General features: G+C 33.6%; 3 protein-coding genes across 3 annotated transcripts; 1 reads left to right on the top strand and 2 right to left on the bottom strand.

Moving 5' to 3' along the window:
* On the top strand, positions 1013 to 2917 carry LOC109343814 (putative nuclease HARBI1). Its single transcript, XM_019582293.1, has one exon. The coding sequence runs from the start codon at positions 1193 to 1195 to the stop codon at positions 2627 to 2629; it is 1437 nt and encodes a 478-aa protein (XP_019437838.1). The 5' UTR covers positions 1013 to 1192; the 3' UTR covers positions 2630 to 2917.
* On the bottom strand, positions 5070 to 8034 carry LOC109343815 (RNA-binding protein 1-like). Its single transcript, XM_019582295.1, has 6 exons — positions 7870 to 8034; positions 7497 to 7621; positions 7099 to 7393; positions 6736 to 6797; positions 5666 to 5747; positions 5070 to 5325 (listed from the first exon to the last, which is right to left on the bottom strand). Exons 1-6 carry the CDS (start codon positions 7925 to 7927, stop codon positions 5222 to 5224), a joined length of 726 nt encoding a protein of 241 aa, XP_019437840.1. The 5' UTR covers positions 7928 to 8034; the 3' UTR covers positions 5070 to 5221.
* Positions 10275 to 17994, bottom strand: LOC109343813 (aminopeptidase M1). Its single transcript, XM_019582292.1, has 19 exons — positions 17738 to 17994; positions 16638 to 16783; positions 16203 to 16305; positions 15524 to 15710; positions 15348 to 15441; positions 14603 to 14756; positions 14381 to 14485; positions 14136 to 14252; positions 13781 to 13894; positions 13346 to 13528; positions 12945 to 13233; positions 12740 to 12861; positions 12561 to 12658; positions 11968 to 12145; positions 11773 to 11887; positions 11630 to 11697; positions 11362 to 11436; positions 10721 to 10798; positions 10275 to 10624 (listed from the first exon to the last, which is right to left on the bottom strand). Exons 1-19 carry the CDS (start codon positions 17951 to 17953, stop codon positions 10439 to 10441), a joined length of 2628 nt encoding a protein of 875 aa, XP_019437837.1. The 5' UTR covers positions 17954 to 17994; the 3' UTR covers positions 10275 to 10438.

Below are 19874 nucleotides of genomic sequence, written 5' to 3'. Positions count from 1 at the left end.
CTTAGGACAGGGATCCTTGACACATCCTAATTTCTTAATTTTTAAGCCTTTTTTAATCTTAAACTTAGTCTTACATTTCAGTCTTATAAATTTTACATTAAAAGTTTAAATATTAATCCTTTGTTGGGTCTTCATATTTGACCTAAATTAACTGAAATCTAAGAAATTTAAAAATATACGTTTTCATATTAGCAAAATTCTTATATTTTTCCTTAATCCCCAAAGCATGTTTTTATGTATACAATCATTTGACAAATGTTTCTTCCACAAAAAATGACTTTAGTATTTCATATTTTAATCATTATTACTTAACTAATGTATATTACATTTATTTAATAGTCAATAATATTCATAATAAATAATATACGAACAATAGAAAAAACTCTTATTACGGGTTGATATTTAACACTACAAAGATTGTGAAATGTAAACAAATTAAAAAAAATATAGGTGAAAAATAAAAATAAATGTATAAGTATTCATATAGTACAAATAGAACCTGACACTATAATATAAATTAACTAAAAATATATTAAATTAGAGTGTAATACTGCAAATATATGATATAATAATGGAGTATGAAATTAAAATATTATATAAAAGAGTATAATATCTTTTATATATTGTCTGTATAAAAATTTATATTAACTCAGTATACCATTTACCATTTATTTGTATTTCAGTTTTTTAAGAATCAATAATTATTAAACATCAACAATACATTATACAATGATAATTATATGAAGTTCATTCTTTGTAAGTACGTACATTTGTTCAGTATAAAAAGAAGAGTGATTCACTTACAGTAAGTTTTAAATTTATTCTTTATCCTGACCATTAATTTTAGGAAAATCCAATAATATGAATTAGTAAAATCATCAAATATTCATAAAAAATTAATAGTTAAGATGATGAGTAAAATTAAAAAAACTTACTCTTAGAATAATGAATCATTCAATATAAAATGTACCCTACAAAATAGTAATATATGATAGGATGAGTTTGAGAAAAGTGAGGTGCGTTCACACTACAAGAGAAAGTGTGAAAAGAAGGTTTTGCAGTTTGTGAGGTTCATCACCATTATATTATTATTACATCACTCTTCATTCTTCATTCTTCAATCTTCATTTCATTACCATCTTTATCAAAATCTCTACTTTTTCATACCCATAATAACAACCCCTTCGATCAAATGAATGAAAATCCCACTGCCACCAGAAAACGCCGCCGTAAGAACTCCGACGCCGGCGACGGGAAAAACAACAAAGAAGTTAAGGGAATCCTCACTTCACTTCTGTTTCTCGATGAGCAAGAAAAACATGACGAATTGGAGCTTCAAAAAATCTCAGAGGAAGAGAAAAACTCAATTGAAACTAATCACAGGAAGAAGAAAAACGCCATGTTTGATTACTATTCCAATCTCGACGATTACTACAGCGATGTTGAAGAATCAGAAGAAATCAAGAGGAAGAAATCACGTGGCGTGGCACGTGCAGCGTTGGTGGCAGTTACCGCCGCCACCGAAGACGGTGCTGATTCCAAAGATGCTAAATCCGGTGGCGGTGTTCCACGGCGGCTTTGGGTTAAGGATCGATCAGGAGCATGGTGGGATGAATGTAACAAACCTGAATTTCCAGAACAAGAGTTCAAAAAAGCATTCAGAATGGGAAAGGTAACATTTGATGCAATTTGTGAAGAACTAAATTCTGTAATTGCAAAAGAGGACACAACTTTAAGAAATGCAATTCCAGTGAAACAAAGAGTAGCGGTTTGTCTTTGGAGATTAGCCACTGGTGACCCTTTAAGGCTTGTGTCAAAAAGATTCGGTCTTGGTATTTCAACTTGTCATAAACTTGTTCTTGAGGTTTGCACTGCAATTAAGAATGTGCTTATGCCTAAGTATTTGCAATGGCCTGATGAGGTTTCGATTAAGAATATTAAGAATGAGTTTGAGTCGATTTCGGGTATTCCTAATGTTGTTGGATCTATGTATACTTCACATGTGCCTATTATAGCTCCTAAGATTAGTGTTGCTGCTTATTTCAATAAGAGGCATACTGAGAGGAATCAGAAGACTTCGTATTCGATTACGGTTCAGGGTGTTGTTAATCCGAGAGGGGTGTTTACTGATGTTTGTATTGGTTGGCCAGGGTCCATGAATGATGATCAGGTGTTGGAAAAATCCGCGCTTTTTCATAGGGCTAGTAGCGGGTTTATGGAAGGTGTGTGGGTTGTTGGGGGTTCAGGGTATCCTTTGATGGATTGGGTTTTGGTTCCTTATACTCAGCAGAATCTTACTTGGACACAGCATGCTTTCAATGAGAAGATCGGTGAGGTTAAGAAGATCGCGAAGGACGCGTTTGCGAGGTTGAAAGGAAGGTGGGGTTGCTTGCAGAAGAGGACTGAGGTGAAGCTGCAAGATTTGCCTACCGTCCTTGGGGCTTGTTGTGTGTTGCATAATATATGTGAGTCCAGGAATGAAGAAATTGATCCCGAGTTGATATTCGATATTGTCGATGATGATATGGTGCCCGAGGATGCGATGAGATCAGTTAGCTCCATGAAGGCAAGAGATGCTATTGCTCATAATCTTTTACACCATGGGCTAGCAGGCACTAAATTCCTATAATTGAAATTTGGAAGGTTTTAGTTTAATTGTTATGTTACTTCATATTAAAATTCTTTTTCTTGTTTTTATACATGATATTCAAGTCTTCTTCATTATTTGTTGAAGGGGATTCTGTAAAAGGTATAATTACCCCTTCAACAAATATTGATGAATTTATGTTATATAGCATTCATAGTGATAAGGTTTTATACTTTTATGTATTAGATTCAGGGACATGTAAGTTGTGAACCAGCTCCTTACTTTAACAAGAGATTAGTTAATGAAATGAGAATGTTGTTATTTGTTGTAGCACTCCTCTCACTGATTTCAGAAAAGCAAGTTTTATTTGTTTGTAGTGTCCAGGATCTTGTCATTTAAGGCATGGTATACTATAATAACCATTTTTGCTTGCTTGTCCCAATTGATGTTAATTCTTATTTGACATTCCACTTATGTATGTATAGTTATTTATTGATTTCATCTTAATTCAGTATTGTATATGGTTGTATTATTTTTATTTAAGAGTATGTAATAATAGTGTAACAATTTCTTACATTGTCGATGTATATATTATTTTCTCTTTCTTTTATAAACAAATTTAATTAATTTCACACATATAGAAGAAAATGATTCAAAGACAATTAATTAATTTAATAAAATAATTATAATTATTAATCATGTCAGTAATTGCTACGATTAAAATTGATATTAGAAACTCTTGCCAAATTTACCTATGTTTGAGAATAAAAAATATAGATGTTTTTTTCTTTTAGAAATAAATGTTTTTTATATTAATAGCGTATCATTTAGCATTTACATGTAAATATGATTAACTCTTATATAAAATTAAAAATATATAAACAATGAATAATGTATTAACCGTCTAATAAACTTTACACTAATAATATCCTGATACTAAATTCAGACTTGAAAGTATGTCAACATGTTGAACATGAAAGATGCAGGTTTCAATAGAAGTGAAGAGATGTGACAAAAGAACTTGTTAGATTTGTGGACAAACTTACCACGAGGACATTTACAACGATTACTAAATTCACTCTATCGTGTATTAGATTCATGTCAAAAAGTCTCATAAAAATAAAAGGCAACAAATCAATAAAACAAGCACATTTCATACCCACCTTTGCATATTTTATTCAAAGTTGAAGCAAAATCTTGTACTATTTTTTTCTTTGTTTACAAATCACAAATTGACTCCAACAATGTGAATAAGAATTCTACTCATCCGCATTCACACTTTAGCAGAAAGGTTAATTAAGAAGGAGACTTTGTGAAATGAGAGTGATATTCAGGGTTTCAACCCCACATTGGTTTTAGATTAGATGCTTTGTTAATTCCACCACCAAGTTGCAAGACCCTACTGCAGCTATTGCTGCTCCAGTTCACACTAAACTACTATTTGTAGAAAGGACACATTAATTACAATGATGGCAGTTTAGAGAGACTGTAGGGAAATTTCAACAATGGATCAATTTGGCATAATAATTTATACTTTATTAATTATAAGGATAGAGTTAATAATCATTTAGTTCACTGTGATCACAATTTGTTTTTATTTATTAAAATTTCAACTGATAATTGTGGGTGTTCTGGATATAACTCTAATAGTGACAATGAGCCAACCCATAAGTAGGGATAATTTTTATAGACTAGCAATATTCCACAGTCAAGACAGATAATTTTCAGCATTGGAAGTTTCACTTTTCACAGCCTTTCTTTTGTAAACAATCATTAACCAATAGACTCAGCACAAATCTTAGCATGTATATTGCATAATTAGTCATATATGTTTTTTAAAAGGGCTTTTTTTAGAAATTTCATTTTGTATATTTTTAACTCCTTTTATAGCCATATAGTATTCTTTTTTTCATAAAAATACATTTAACAGAACAGTTGGAAAGGCCCTCTAGTTGTGATGGCATGACATTTTTTTTTCAGAATCCTGAACTTTGAGCAAGTATTATTATTCTTTATAGTTTTAGGCAGCTGTGCTAATTGGATTGAACTTTGGCCTGGATGAAAAAGTGCAGCAACTTTTGATTCAACTTTGAATAAAATATGCATAAGATATGTGTGGCAAAAATGGTGAGCCCTTAAATATGGGCATAAGAAATGGTGAGCCCTTAAATATGCTTTTGATAACAAATAATAACAAATCAAATCACCACCAGGGCACCCTTGAATGGGTGAGACAGTAAACCAAGGTGATGCATATAGCATATAGCATATAGCATATAGTTACACCAAGCAAATTGTGATATTAATAGCATATATAGTTTATACTATCACGCATAAACCATAAAGAATTGCCAAAATACATTCCATTAAAAGGTAAAAATTGTTGTCCAATACATGAGACTCTCACCGTTTTGGTGTTTGCCAAGGGTATTTGTACATGACCTTATACCCATGAACGGGGGGCCAAAAATAAGCATGAAAGTTCGTCACCAGAAATTGATCCATGTATGCATTCCTATATTCACTGGCAAGGCAACTCATCTACAATTTGGAATGTAAAAACAAATTTCTGCAAATATAGTTCACCTGAACAGCAGCAAACGAATTCTCGCAACATAAAACCAGTACCAGTTACTATGACATAAGCTGTTGATCATGATCAGGTGGACGGAAAGGAAAGTGTGCAAATTGGATTTTCAAGGTCGACAACTCAGGTTTTTTATCATCAAATTTGTAGCCTGCATAAAATCTTACATTTGAGTATATGATGTATTTCCCCCACATTTATATTATGATTAAGTTCAAAAGGCTGGACAAAAGGCATCAGGTTATGAAATAGCTATGGTAATCAAATTAATATATAAAGCATAAGACTATAAGAGGTGTCACAAACATATATATGGGGAAATTTCACTTTCTTCTCTTAGTTAAATTGTCCCATAAGAATGTCGTCAAGTTAGTACATAGTAATCCTGTAGAGTTGGGCATGTAGTAATTGTATTACATTGTAAAACCATATGGATAGACATCAAAATCACTCATATGCAAACTGATAAAATTAAATAAATAACATTTTACCTTGCAGAGCTTCCATGGCAGTGAGAGCACATTTCGCGTCAATGAACTCCACAAAGCACAGAATCATGGCCTTGTCTCCACTCTGCAGTAAGCTTGGTCATTTAAAAACTACTAAACGTTCATGATAAATCAAATAAAAACAAATAACATAGATTGACATTTTACAATAAATATAGTTTAGCAACTGTTTCCCTAATTGGACCCAAGGAGGTCCGACAACGTTTGTGACCCAACCCAAGAGAACCATCCCATAACTTTTAGGGTCTGTTTGTGAGTTGGTTTTTGGAAGGTGTTAAAATATATTTTAATATCTTAGAATATATCAAATTATATTATAGAGAATATCTACAGGATACTTGAAGTCTTGAGAGTTGGAGCCCTCTCGCAAGTGTATTTCATGGTTCTCAAGCTCTTTTCCCTTTCCTTCCCCTCTAATAACCAACTCGAAATAGACTTTAAGCTTTGCCACTAGCTCGAGCAGATTCCAGAAGGTTCTAGAAGCCTAGAGTAAGGAAGACTAACACCAGGGCACCACAGGGGTTCATGGGCACACCCAAGAATCGTGCACCATGATTGAGCCTATAAAAGGCCATGCCATCACAAGATGGAGAGAGGTTCTATTCTCTTACTCTCTACCCTACTCTGTCTTATACACACATGCCATACTTTCTGCTGACCGGAGTGTCAGGATATCCCCATTGGATATCCACTGGCACTTGCATCCGACATCAAGAGTTAGGGAAGGATCTCTCCTTTCCATCACCAACTGAGTGTCTCAGGTCCCCAAGGCCTTCACCACAGAAACCAAAGCTAGTATTTTACTAGAAGAACTTCATGAACAGAGTAGAAGCAATAGCTTAATTAATGCTAAAAGACAGATAACAATCACAATCTCAGCCGTATTGTTTCTTCTACTTCTCCTTTGTCAACAGATGTAAATTACACTACAAGGGGTTATATTTTTGCTTCCCTAACAACTTCCTGCTAAGGACTTTACAAATTGAACCAACAACTATGTTATAGGTTCCATGTAAAATAATATAGATGAACATCTTAATTTAAACACTTACTCGTCTAGGCTCCCTGTGGATAACTTTGATATCTTTGTAGCCAATAAAGGGACGGAAAAGGTCTTCAGAAATAGGTCAAGGCTCCATATCAACAGAACAATAAAATTCGATTAATGTTATTTCATACACACTTCAATTTCATTTACATAATTGTTAAAAGGAAAATAATATTGTCCAAAGTTCCACAGGAAGTTTTTGATGAACTTGAAGTAACAAAGTACCACTAAAAATGATGTTATATTATACATCAAATAAGAATTTAATTTGAAGATGCATTCTTCCTATTTCCATTATCCACATACTCCATGAACAAACACAAATATGCTAATGCATAAATCCTGACATGTATGCAGCAAAGGATACGGCCAACTTCCCTTCTAGTGCAGTCCTTTGGAAGTCCACCCACAAACAGAACGTTTGAATCCCTTGGTGCAATCGAGACACCATCATGATTGCTTTTCGTGATCAATCTTTCACTATGTATATCAGGAACACCTGGACTAACTCCTAACGAACTATCTCGATTTTTACTAAGATCACGATCATCAAGAGATGGATAATGCTTGACATCATGCCCGGCTGCAACAACAGGTTCATGATGAACTCTAGAACCAATCGTATCATTAACACCATACGCCCCCATCCGATACAAATTCATCTGCAATTAGTTCAAGCGAAAATTTATGAAAATTTATCACCCACACACACACACACAAATGTATTAATTGCATAATAACTCAACAATAATTGAAGTTTTTTACATCTTTCTGCGGGTAATCCGGTCCGGCACCACGCAATTCAGTCCTATTTGATGCATGAGGAGAAGTCAATAATGACGGTGCAGTGGATGGAATATAACCAGCAAAGCTAGTTCTGGCAATGCTTGCTGAAACAATCAAAGTAATAAATTAACACATGAGTATCACGTGTAAACAATGTCATATGAATTGAAGTGTTAACTAGGTTTTCAATTTCTATGTTTCAGTATATAGGGTTTAAAGAGTAAATGACATGTTAAGATAATTCCTAATTAAGAACATGTAAGGTATTTTTTACCCTTCATTCCATGAATGCAAATTGAAATTGAAATTGGCGTTAGGGAAAAAAGGAAGAGAGAAGAAGAAGAAGAAGTACCTGGGTCAGAATCAGCGAGTGCGGGAGTAGCGTAAGGGTAGTAGGGATCTGCCATCATCAACACAACACAAAACAAAACACAGCTACTGATTTTCTATTCTTGATTCGGGTGGCCCGCAATGTTCCGGGTCGGACCAAATTTCATAAGTAAATCGGGTTGATTTCACCAAGACCGGAACTTCGCAATTTTTTTTTGTATGAGTATGGATCTTCTTCAATATTGGAAAGTCAAATAGTAGGAAACAAATAATATAATATAATACTTATACCCTTTTATATATAATGTCACTAAAAATAAAAGAAAAAGAAGAATTATTCTTTCTCATACTAGAGAAGAACATATCTACTTTAGCACTAATTGTATTCCAAAGATTTATGAAGAGATTATGTAGCAAAAAAAAAAAGTGGTGTCTGATACACATGGTGATGGAATGCATAGGCAAACTCACTAAAATCCTATATGAAATCATCAAATTACCCATAAGGGTAATATCCTAACTTACATATTAGAGTGAGTATCATCTTTTCTAGACTCACCTCATCTATCATTTTTATATTTGATGAATTATGGTTAATAGATATCCACAAGTATATATAATATTGGAATTCTAGATAATTCTGAGTCAGTAATGTAATAATATGTAAAGTTGTCTCCTTCAAAAATAATGTACTAATTATTGTTTTATAAAAAATGGGTTTAGATCTCTTAATTTGTTAGCTATCCATATATTTAATAAAAAATATATTCACGATTTGATATTTTTGTTTTTTGGTAATACATGAATTGAAAACAAAAAACTAAGGACCGGAACTAAGAAAAGCAAATTTGCACACCTAAAGGTTGAGAAAGCCACTGAGTAGTGACATTCAAGTTATAAAGTCTTGCAAGAATGTGTCCCATAGGATCAAATAGAACCTCATATACTCATATTTTGGAGATTTTCTTTGCAACTTTCATCATTATTCAACTTAACAAAATCCACCATAAATCCCTTTGTTCAATTAATACATTTTTTTCTTATCGAAAAAAATCGCTATTTGACTTGACATTAGTTTTCTTTGACATTTATTTGATATTTGATGATATAGATAATTTGTTTTTATTTTGTTATTTGATCAATAATTGCCATGGATACATACTTTTAATTGATTTTTTATATTTTTAAAAAAAACTTTTAGAAAACTTTGGATTATTCATATTTTTATTATTCTTCTGCCTCTCACAAGCCCTATTTTCCCTAACCAATTATAGTGTGCTGTTTGAGTTGGACTGTTGAACCCAAGCCTCAAGGTTTTCTCATCACATTCTTTTTAAATTGTTAGGTAGATCTACCAACAGCAGCAACAACTGAGTCTGGATCCTCACCAAAGGTACACTACCTTGTATTGGGTTACATGTCATTATCATTTTCTTCATTTAAATCCCCAACAATTCAAGTGTTATCTAAAAACATGGAAGTGTAATATATTTCACTTTTATATGAAAAACAAAGTAATAAACTAAGTTTATCATTCAGGAGTCTGAGATGCATGCTATGAGATGAAAGACAACATATTTAATAATTTATTATGGCTACTTTTTTTATTTTGGTACTACCAATGGTATCATCTCACCTTTTTAGGTATTAAACTAATCCTTTTCGGGATTCATAATTGTCCCTCCCAACAAGTGACACATTCTTCATTTGCAGGAATATGCTTCGAACCGAGCAGCTGAGGAAGCAGTCTTACAAATACTTGCAAGATCCCATGAACTAAGAAGAAAGCAGCATCCTGATGAAATTATTAGATGTGATGTGTATACATTTACTGGGACATAGCTCAAACTTAACTATAAAAGAAGACAGCTCAATCCATCAATCTTCATATAATTCACATATGGATTGAGCTTGAAAGGATGGTTTCAATATTTCCCATGCCTCAATATGATGAGGCTATACCCAGAACAAAAGGATCAAGACCGTCCCCTACACTATGTGGGATTTACAGATTGTACCATTCCTTTTAGTTCATAAGGATTAGACACCCATATTCTAGGACCATACAATCCTTTTACATGAAATGCACCTAGCAAAAATAAGCACCCCTCCAACAAATAAATGAATTCCATCCATTTTGTGGTGTTTATCAAACTTGATTTCTTCTACAAGTTTTTAATAAATAAAAAAGAGAGAATCCCCCTTGCCTAATTTAGGTTGTTTGTTAAAGAATGGATAAAAAAATGTCCACAAGAGATGTACTAGGTGGGTTATTCCATTGATATCTTCACTTGTGATAAGATGTGTATATCTACCACAACCTTGTACATTAGGTAGCCTCACTGGTATTTAATAAATTATGTACAGGCAAGAAGCCTCACGTGTATTGGTATTTTTTTACCCACAAGGCCACAAGGAAGACAAGAAATATAAAATTGTATAAAAATGAGAATAGAAAGTCAAGTTTATTACTAGAGCAGGTGCTGCTCACGTTGAAGATCCATACTCAGCAATAACACAGTAAACATGGACAAGTTGAAGAAAGTCACAAGTAGCTCCACAACCATTTTATGAAAACAAGAAAGCCCAGCCTAGTATTTCTTGTATGCTAACTCCTTCACAGTATCAGCCAGATCTTTCTCGTTCTTAACACTCTCAACCAAGTTTGCATTGATACTAACCCGTTCAAGGCTCTGCTTTAATGTTCTAGCAATCGAGGGCTTACCACGGGTGGCAAAGAATTCCTCTATTTCCTTGGCCTTCTCAAAGGTAGCAAACTGCAACAATGGGTAGGCACAAAAAGAAAGAATTTAACTTCTCCATTAGAGTGAGGATATCAATGGAATAAAGCATATAAGGAACATGAGACAAACCGGTGAGACAGTTGCGCCGACAAAGCGGGTTATCAAAAATCCAGAACCATATGCCTTTAAGAGGGTTTCCCAATTTTCCTGCATAAAATTAATACAGAACTTCTGAGAATACGATCAAAGGCAAACAGAGTTAAAAGTAAGATAAGTGCATATATCATTATCTCCATCACAATTTCTCATCAAAATCAAGGTACTATATTATGCATTAAAAGACTACAAACAGCATTGCCATGGGCAATGAAAAAACAGTGAAACTTAGCATGCTCTCCAGACTTAGTCAAATGACTCTAACTCAATCCAAACATGATCAGTTTCCAAAAGCTTGAAAGAAACTAAAATTGATTATGCTGGATATAAAAATAAAAAACATGGTATCAGAGCGTCTATGACCAACTAGTCATGGTTTCATGGGTTCAATCCTTGCCAACCCTATGCTATATAAAAGTTGAGCACATGGTAAAATGGCTTGTGAATTGTTAACGCTACAAGCCCAAACAGCTCTTGCTTGAGGAGCATGTTAGCAATAAAAGTTATTCATGTGTTTTCACCTAAAAACATAAGCAGATAGTTGGAATATATTAAGGTCTATACACTTCATTTCAATTTAATGTGCTTCACACTGCTGGTTCTTAGTTGTTTACCTTCAACCATGCCCAAGCTACGTCTCGTCCTTCCCGACTAGAAGGTAGCCCAAAAACAACATCCTGATTACGAACCTTGAACATATATAAACAACATATTAATTTCAAGTGTATATATTATAATTTTGGCAGAACTTTATGGAATCACTTGATCCATGTAGCCGATCCCACCCAGTGGAGAAAGACTTAGATGTTGTTAAATATATAATTTTCCAACTTGTGTATGTATGAGTATTCTGAACTCAAATAATATCTGAAAATTAGATACCTCAGAAGTCAACAAAAAGTTAAGAACTTCAAGAATCAGATCTGGATCAGGTGAAGAAGCCAATGAGCCTACAAGAACATAAGATATTAGGATCCTGACCTAGAAAAATGATACGGTAACTCACATAAAAGAGATGTTATTACCCAGAATGCGTGTTTTCTCCTGACTGAGGTCACTTTCTCTATATATTTTCAACAGAGAATCATAGCCCAGTCGGTTAGATTTGCTTGCCCGTTGCATTACAGCCACATATGCTGCCTGCCAATATTTCACACAAAAATCATTAACAGAAGAATCCATAGGGAAATTTCCAGCATTCTATTGATGCTGCGGACAACCTTTCTTATATCAGGTGGAAGAAGTGGTGTATTCCTGTCTTCTAAGAATGCCTGAAAACGCCTGCTTGCCTCATCCAGTGTTAGATCATGTCCAAACAAAGCAAGGGCAGTCAAAATTTCTCCTCTCAGCATTGCATCAAGATGACTCTCTCCAGGTTTTGGATCCCAACCAAGCCTCCTGTAAGGGGAATATCAAAAGAGGGTATTAAGTTGAAACGCAGACAAAAAGGAAACTAATAGACGAACATAGCCAATCTTGACACAACACAAACAGACAAGTTGGCATAACTTGTGGAGCCTCCAGTTTTTCCAATGTCTATATCCATTTCCGCAACATTACCATATGAGCTATTATTATCCAAATCTGAGCTATCAGTTCTACAGCAACATCACTTGCTATTATTTTCCAATGTCTATATCCAGATTCCTATCAGAGACTACCAACTCCATGGTATTGCACATGCCTTTATAATCATGATGCAAGCCATATGAGTGTTACACAGTTACAATAGAGCTACTCTAATTGCTGTAAGTTATTATTATCAAGAGTCTGAAACAGAATCATCTCATGATCAATGCATATAACAACTCACTCAGCAGTGGGCTGGAAAAGGTTAATAAAGAATTGCTTGAGATGTTCAAGTAAGTCTGGCACTGCATCAGCTGAAATTGATTCAATTTTATAACTTATCTGTAAAATAAAATAGAAATCAGAATTAGTTCCAAAAATAACCTAAGTAATGAATGAGCAAGCTTTGGAAGATAGCATTACCGTAATCAGGTTGGATAGCACCACATAATCAACTTCGTCTCTGTAAGCTCCCATCAAGTTAATCAAGGAGGTCAATGACTCTTGGCGAGCCACACAGAGTGCATATAAATCATCCAAAACGCCTGTCAAAACAATAACTCCCAAGTTATTTGCCTTTTTTCTATTCTAGCATTGGAAACAATTTGTCACGGGGTATCTAATTTACCAAATCGGTCTGTTGCAGTTAAGAGCTGTTTCTCTACGGCATATCGAAGTTTAGTTGCAAGCAACTCATCATATTTCACCCTGTAAAAACCAGTCTGATCCACATTAAGTTTAATCCAAGAATTTACACCTTTATCTTCAATCGAGGTACCCAAGAACTCTTTAACATCAAGTGTTTCAGATTTTGTTTGCAAGAGGAAATTCTTCCGGACGTCATACGAGCCAAAGCTTAGCGTTATTGGAACAATCCACTGGCCTTCTCCTTGAGCCCCACTTGACAAGAATCGTGACTGCAAATTACATGCTAAACTTACAACTTGCAGGTTACAATACATATAATGGATTTTCTCACTGAAAATAATCATAATGAAGAACTGGTGAAAAAGTCAGATGCAAAGAAACCTGATTAAACTCCAATTTCTGATCAGTGGCTTTAACTGATACAACAGGATATCCCTGCTGCTTTGTCCATGTGGTCATTATTTTGTTCACAGGTTCACCAGATCCCTCCTCAAGTGCAGCCCATAGATCCTCAGTCTTAGCATTTGAGCCAGCATATTTTTTTATGTATGAAGCTAGTGACCTCTGGGTACATAAACAAGCAATGTATAATATGATCACAAATAATGCAACACATAGCTCTGCCATATTTTATATGTAAATTAATGTAAAAATATTTAATACATACTTATAAAAACTTCACATCATAATAAATACTACATCTGCTTATTACTTGTGAATTCAATATGAAAAATTCACTGTAGGTTCCTATTTCTTCCCTGAAAAGCTGTCATTGATAACAGTGTTTTATGGAGGCAGCATGGGCCAAGTACTGACCTGAAAGGGTTCAGCACCTAGATAGCTTTGTAGCATCCTAATTACGGAAGCACCTTTTCTATAACTTATAGCATCAAATATTTCATCAATCTCACCAGCATGATTTATCTCCACCTGCAAAATATTTTTATAAAGATTAACTATTTTAGCCAAGGATTAGCAAAAAGCTTGATTTATTTGAATATTTAATTCAAAAAATCGAAATAAAAAATATATATTGATTATATACAACAAAAACATAAACAAAATAACTGCATATAGTTAATCTGACATACAAGCAAAGTCAGATAAAATTAACAATCTTCATTACCTAAGGCATACTAAATTCATGGACAGCTGAAAGATATAAAAATACCTCAATTGGGTGGGATTCTGCAAGCCCATCCAACTTAAGACCAGCAGTAATTTCATCAAGAAATTGAGACCATATTTTCCACTCAGGAAACAAGCTATCAGTTGCTAAATAGCTAACCTGACCACACCCAATGAGAGTAGTACAGAAGTAGAGTAACTATTAGTTACATGTTACAAAGCTAAAAAAAATAGCAAGCAGAGCTTGTAATTGCAACTATATAATGATATATGAGCCACACAACTTACCCATGTTGCAAACCCCTCATTCAGCCATAAATGTGTCCACCACTCCATTGTAACAAGATTACCAAACCATTGGTGCGCCAACTCATGAGCTACAACTGTCGCAACCTTAACAGCAAGCAAAGAAATATTTTTTGTCCTTGATTTGGTAATAGTAAAATAGCTTTATATCGAGATTAGGAAAGTTAAGTCACCAAAGGGAGAGTTTAAGGATATCTAGACTACCCTCTGTTTGTTAGCAGCAGCAGAATGTTGATCATCATACAGCAAAGCAGTCTCCCGATAAGTAACCAAACCATAATTCTCCATGGCTCCAGCAGCAAAATCCGGGATTGCAATCATATCCAACTTTGGCAGAGAATAGGGAGTGGCAAAGTAACTGTCGAATTATCATAGATAGTTAAATAATGAATAATAAACGATGCAGCATACCGACACAGTCAAGCAAATGAGCAAACAAGAAGATTAACATATAATCAACCATTACTGATATATGAAGGATGGCCGCTTGAACGACAGTCTCAAGACTGCAAGTTTTTCCTTCATTGGGACTTTATACCATTAATATTTGGGCTGCATGGTGTACAGCTTTATTTTGAATTCCAAAACCCACAATAAAAGATTTTGAGGATAAAAAACAAAACTTCCCCTAGAATCCTACATGGCAGTATGATGTCTTAGTCCAAGCCTGACCATCCTAAGTTGAATTTCAGTGTATAATCAAATCATGTCTGTCAGTAATTAAAAAAAGAAGACAGAAGCAATTTTTAATAAAAATTAAGAGACTCTTTAAGCATCTCTCGCTCTGTCATGCTCTTTGGGTAAATGGTCGTGACTTGAGACCAAATAAAAAAAACGTGTTTTGAACCAGAGAGGTGGATTAACGAAACTAAAAAGATATAATGTTCTGAATTATTTCTGGTAAATTTCCTATTTTAGAAACAAAGAATTGAAATGGTTGCATACTTACTCCTTGAATAATTCCAAAGTTTTCACAGCAACATGTAATGCAAATTTCCCCTGGTTTGTCTTGCCAATTTGACAATACACTCGGACTTTGACCCCTGTAGAGATTAGATTGAGTTAAGAGGAACAGGAAAATCAGAACTAGCAATACCTATTATTAGGTAGCAAAAATAGTCATACCATCCGAAGTATGATCTTCCACATAATCAAACAAACCAACAACGACTGCAACCAAGTATGTAGACATGATTGGGGATTCTTGATATGAAACTGTTTTGAAATTTCCATCATTTTTTTCTTCAACAATTGGCATATTAGAAAGAGCAATCAGCTCCGAAGGCACATCCAGTGTGATCTTGAAAGTAGCCTGCAAGATCAACATCCAGTGAAAATGGGCCTAGCCTTAAAAGTACTTATAATTTCTGAGAGCAACGTGAATCCTAGAATCCATTCAGACCTGTACTATCCTATCCTTTTATGGCCTCACCAACCAAGCCATGAACCAAATAAAGAATTATTATTTAAAGTAATAAGCTTTCTTTATTGCAACAAAAAATATTCTACTGTTATAGGTAAAAAAAGAATAGGAAAGGCAGATAAACCTTGCAAGCAGGTCCATCCTAACATGGAAAGCATCGCCTGAAAATGGGCCTAACCTCAAAAGTATTTATCATTTTTTAGACCAACTTGAATCCTAAAATCCACCCAGACCTGTCCTAATCCTCTTATGGCTTCTCCAATCAAGCCATGAACCAAAAAAAGACTTATTAATTAAATTATTAAGCTTTTACAAATACTCTACTGTTATAGGTGCTTATAAAAAGATTCATTTAAAATGGATGAGGAAAAGCAGATAAACCTTGCAAGCAGGTTCATCCCAACAAGGAAAGCATCGCCTGGCATCAGCTGGTTCAAACTGTGTAACTGCCATATTTTTCTTCTCACCATTATGCTCATAGGTACTGCATATGAGAATATCCACATAAATAATTTAAAAAGAAAAGGTAAAATTTCTGATTCATAACAATTAGAAAATTAGCAATAAGTTAACAGACCATGTAATTCGGTATATGTTGAATTGTGTTGGGAAAATACAGGTTTTTAGAATCAATATGGTTTTGAAATGACTCAAATGAGTGGTTTAAACAGAATCAAGAAGCCAAGAAAAAAAGTAAGTTATGAACATCAAATAATCAGTGATCAACTTGAAGCATGAAGCCGAGTTCAACTTAATATTTTTGCGATTTAATTCTTCAGGAAATTTGGCAACCAAAGAGAACCAACCAAGACTTGCCTTCTGTAGAAGCCTTTCATTCTATCATTCAAGGTTCCTTCAAACTGAATGGCCAGGACTCCCAACCCAATTGGTACTGTCTCTGGGAACTCCAATACCAAAATCTCATCATCTTCAAACAATGCAACGCTTGAAGGCTTGAGAACCTGCATGGGCATCCTAAATCAGCAACACTTTACAGGGTCACCAAAAAAATAATGACAACTTTTCTGAAATTGGTGCAAGAAATGCTTAGTTATCAATCTTAAATTTTGTCTAGACACGTCTTGAAGATATTTTTAGTAACATATTTAGAGTCGGTGCCCCACACTTTTAAAATGGCTGAAATGGATGCAAGAACTGCATCGTTATGAATCCCAATTCTTCTAGACAGTGGTGGAGCCAAATTGTTATGATGGGAAACATACCATAATTTCTATTATAAATCATGTCCATGAGAAAAGCATGCCAAAATTAAATAATTCTTAATCGTTTCACCAATATTTTTCCTTGACCTTTCATTTCTAAAGAAGTAACAATGGGACTTCCCTCCATCTGATTAAACTCTCATTATCAAGACTTTTATAAGAAAGTCTTCTCCACATATGCCAAAACTACCTAAGACAAGATTCTAAGCTCTTTTCTACGATAGATGTTACCCCAACGTTCTCTCTAATGCATTTTTTCCTTAATTCTACTTTATCTACTCATCCAACCCAGTGTTTTAAATTATGGTGGCAACTGCGACCATTGTAATGTTTATTGCAGCCATTACGACCACATCATTGTGATTCGGTATCACACCAGGTTTGTGTTGTGACACGGTTATGACGGTGACAGTAATATTGCAGCCACATCACTGTCTACAATTTGAATCACTGATCCAACGCACCATTCTCATTCCTCCTACTCTTTGATTGACATTACAAAATTTCGTAAAAATTTTCTTAAGCTTGACTAATCACAAATAACAGCTACATAACAAATAGGGATAAAAACAGAACAAGATTAGATCAACGAACTACTCTTACTATCAATAGATGTGGAAAATTGAAGTTCCGATCACAGATTTGGTTATTTAGCATCATAAATATAAAAATAACATGAATCGAAATGATAACCTTAGAGGAATCGCGGTTAGTGAAAGATACGGAAGCGTTAGTGATGGAGAGTTCAGCGGCATTGAGGACAATGAAGGAGGTAGCAGCGACGATGTTGAGGTCTACGGCGACGGAACCAGCGAAACGACATGCGGTGAGGTCAGGTTTAAGCGTTAAATCGTAGCGTTTTGGAACGGCGAATTTGGGAAGACGAGCTTGTCCTTTGAATTGATCCATTCTGATTTGATTTAGTTTCTTTCGAATTTCGAATGTAACCCTGAAACAGAAATGGATGTAGCTATTTATGGATATAGGATTTTTTTTTTTAGAGTGTAATAGGTGGCAAAAAGAATCTCACACCGATTTTAAGTTATTCTTCAACTATAAATTAAAAAGAATCATACTTATTTTTGTATTTATTGGATTTTGGATTTTGAGAATAGTTGGAGAAACAAATATCATCTCCATTAATGAAAAATAAGTACTTGATTTTATAAGTATTTTCAATTGCAAAAACATTATTATATTGTTATAAAAAGGGTAAAAATATCTTATTATATCGTTGTTTCATTTGTTTTTTATGGTAATTTCATTTCTATTAGAGGATGGAGTATCTCCTGGTGTGATGAGATAATTTCTCTTCTAACATCAGTTAGGCAATGATAGATGGTTATTTTTACCTATTTTAAAAATAAATAAGAAAACAAAAGGTAAAGTAATACAAGTGTCTATTAATGAATGAGTGTGAGAGGATAACTTCTCTCCTCACATCAGGACATATATTATTCTATTTTTATTAATAGAGGGGATAGTTACTTTAGTTGTATTAGTTGTTCATTCATTTTTTTCTCACTCACTTTATGTTCATTAATTAAGTGTAGTATGGATAAAGATTTACAATTAAGGAGAGTGACTCAAATGAGAACAGTTTTGATTTTCATATAAGAAATGTGAGAATAATAAATCTGATATAGGACTTACAACTAATCATTGATCATTATGATTAAAAATTAGTTATTGATCATACGATAATTATGTGTATATATATTTTAATCTTAGTCACACAAATAAGATTCAATAGTTTATATTAATTGTTCTTATTCCTCATAATAACGCATCGTTTCTACATGAGTAATTTTGTCGAGTAACCTTTGTTGAGCTCTCAATTCAAGTTAATTAATAAAAATTCATATTATCTTTTGTTTTATACAATTAATAATTTTAAATTATATTTTACCATTTTTTCAAAGTTATTTTCTCTATTGATAGTAATATCTTTTTACTTTTTTACCATTTTAGTATATATTTATTAATTTTATTTATAGAAATAATAATATATAATAGTAAATTTATTTAATTAAAATTTTATAATTAGTAAAAATTGATCATTCTAATTAATATTAAATATATTTGGATTAATAGAGCGTTATCATATGTAGGACTTAATTAGTTTTGATTATTTTGTTAGTTATTATTTGGATTGTTACTACCTTATCGTTTACAACGGTTTTTTATTGTATTTATTTGACTAATTCATATTTGAGTTTGATCAATCTTTATCATCTTAAACTTCTACATGGTAACAGTTTCATCATTCATGACATATTCGGTCACTATTCTTTTATCGAAAATTTGGAACTCCAATTAGTCATATCTCTTTGTCGTATCACATGCATTCATATCCTTTTTCCAATCTTAGAATCCCACTTACACGCACAATTCATTTTCTTTATATATATATATATATATATGTGTGTGATAATCTTCACATGGATAATATTTTTGGTAGCATTTTTTCTTTCATTAATGAATTATGTTAGTAGTGAATTCTTTCACATAGATGATCATTCTGATGATGATTATATGAATGTGTTCTATTTTCACCAACATTCACTTTGTGATGCATTTTCTCTCCAAAGAATTATGTTACTAATGGTTTCTTTTCCTATCAATGATATGGTGTTTCTACTAATGGTTTCTCTTCTCACTGATGATCACTCTAGTGACACCTTTTGTCCTCCTGATGAATTATATTGATTGTGACTACCTTTCATATCGACTAGGTGTGAGTAGGACCGGGTCCTACTCACTCAACCAAAACGACTCCATCATGATCGAGTCTAAACATGGTCGGGTCTCATCGAGTTTAGGATCGGAT

This window comes from Lupinus angustifolius, chromosome LG03 (assembly GCF_001865875.1).
Source record: "Lupinus angustifolius cultivar Tanjil chromosome LG03, LupAngTanjil_v1.0, whole genome shotgun sequence".
In the NCBI taxonomy this organism is placed as follows: Eukaryota; Viridiplantae; Streptophyta; class Magnoliopsida; order Fabales; family Fabaceae; genus Lupinus; species Lupinus angustifolius.
This window is presented reverse-complemented; position numbering and strand designations above follow the sequence as displayed.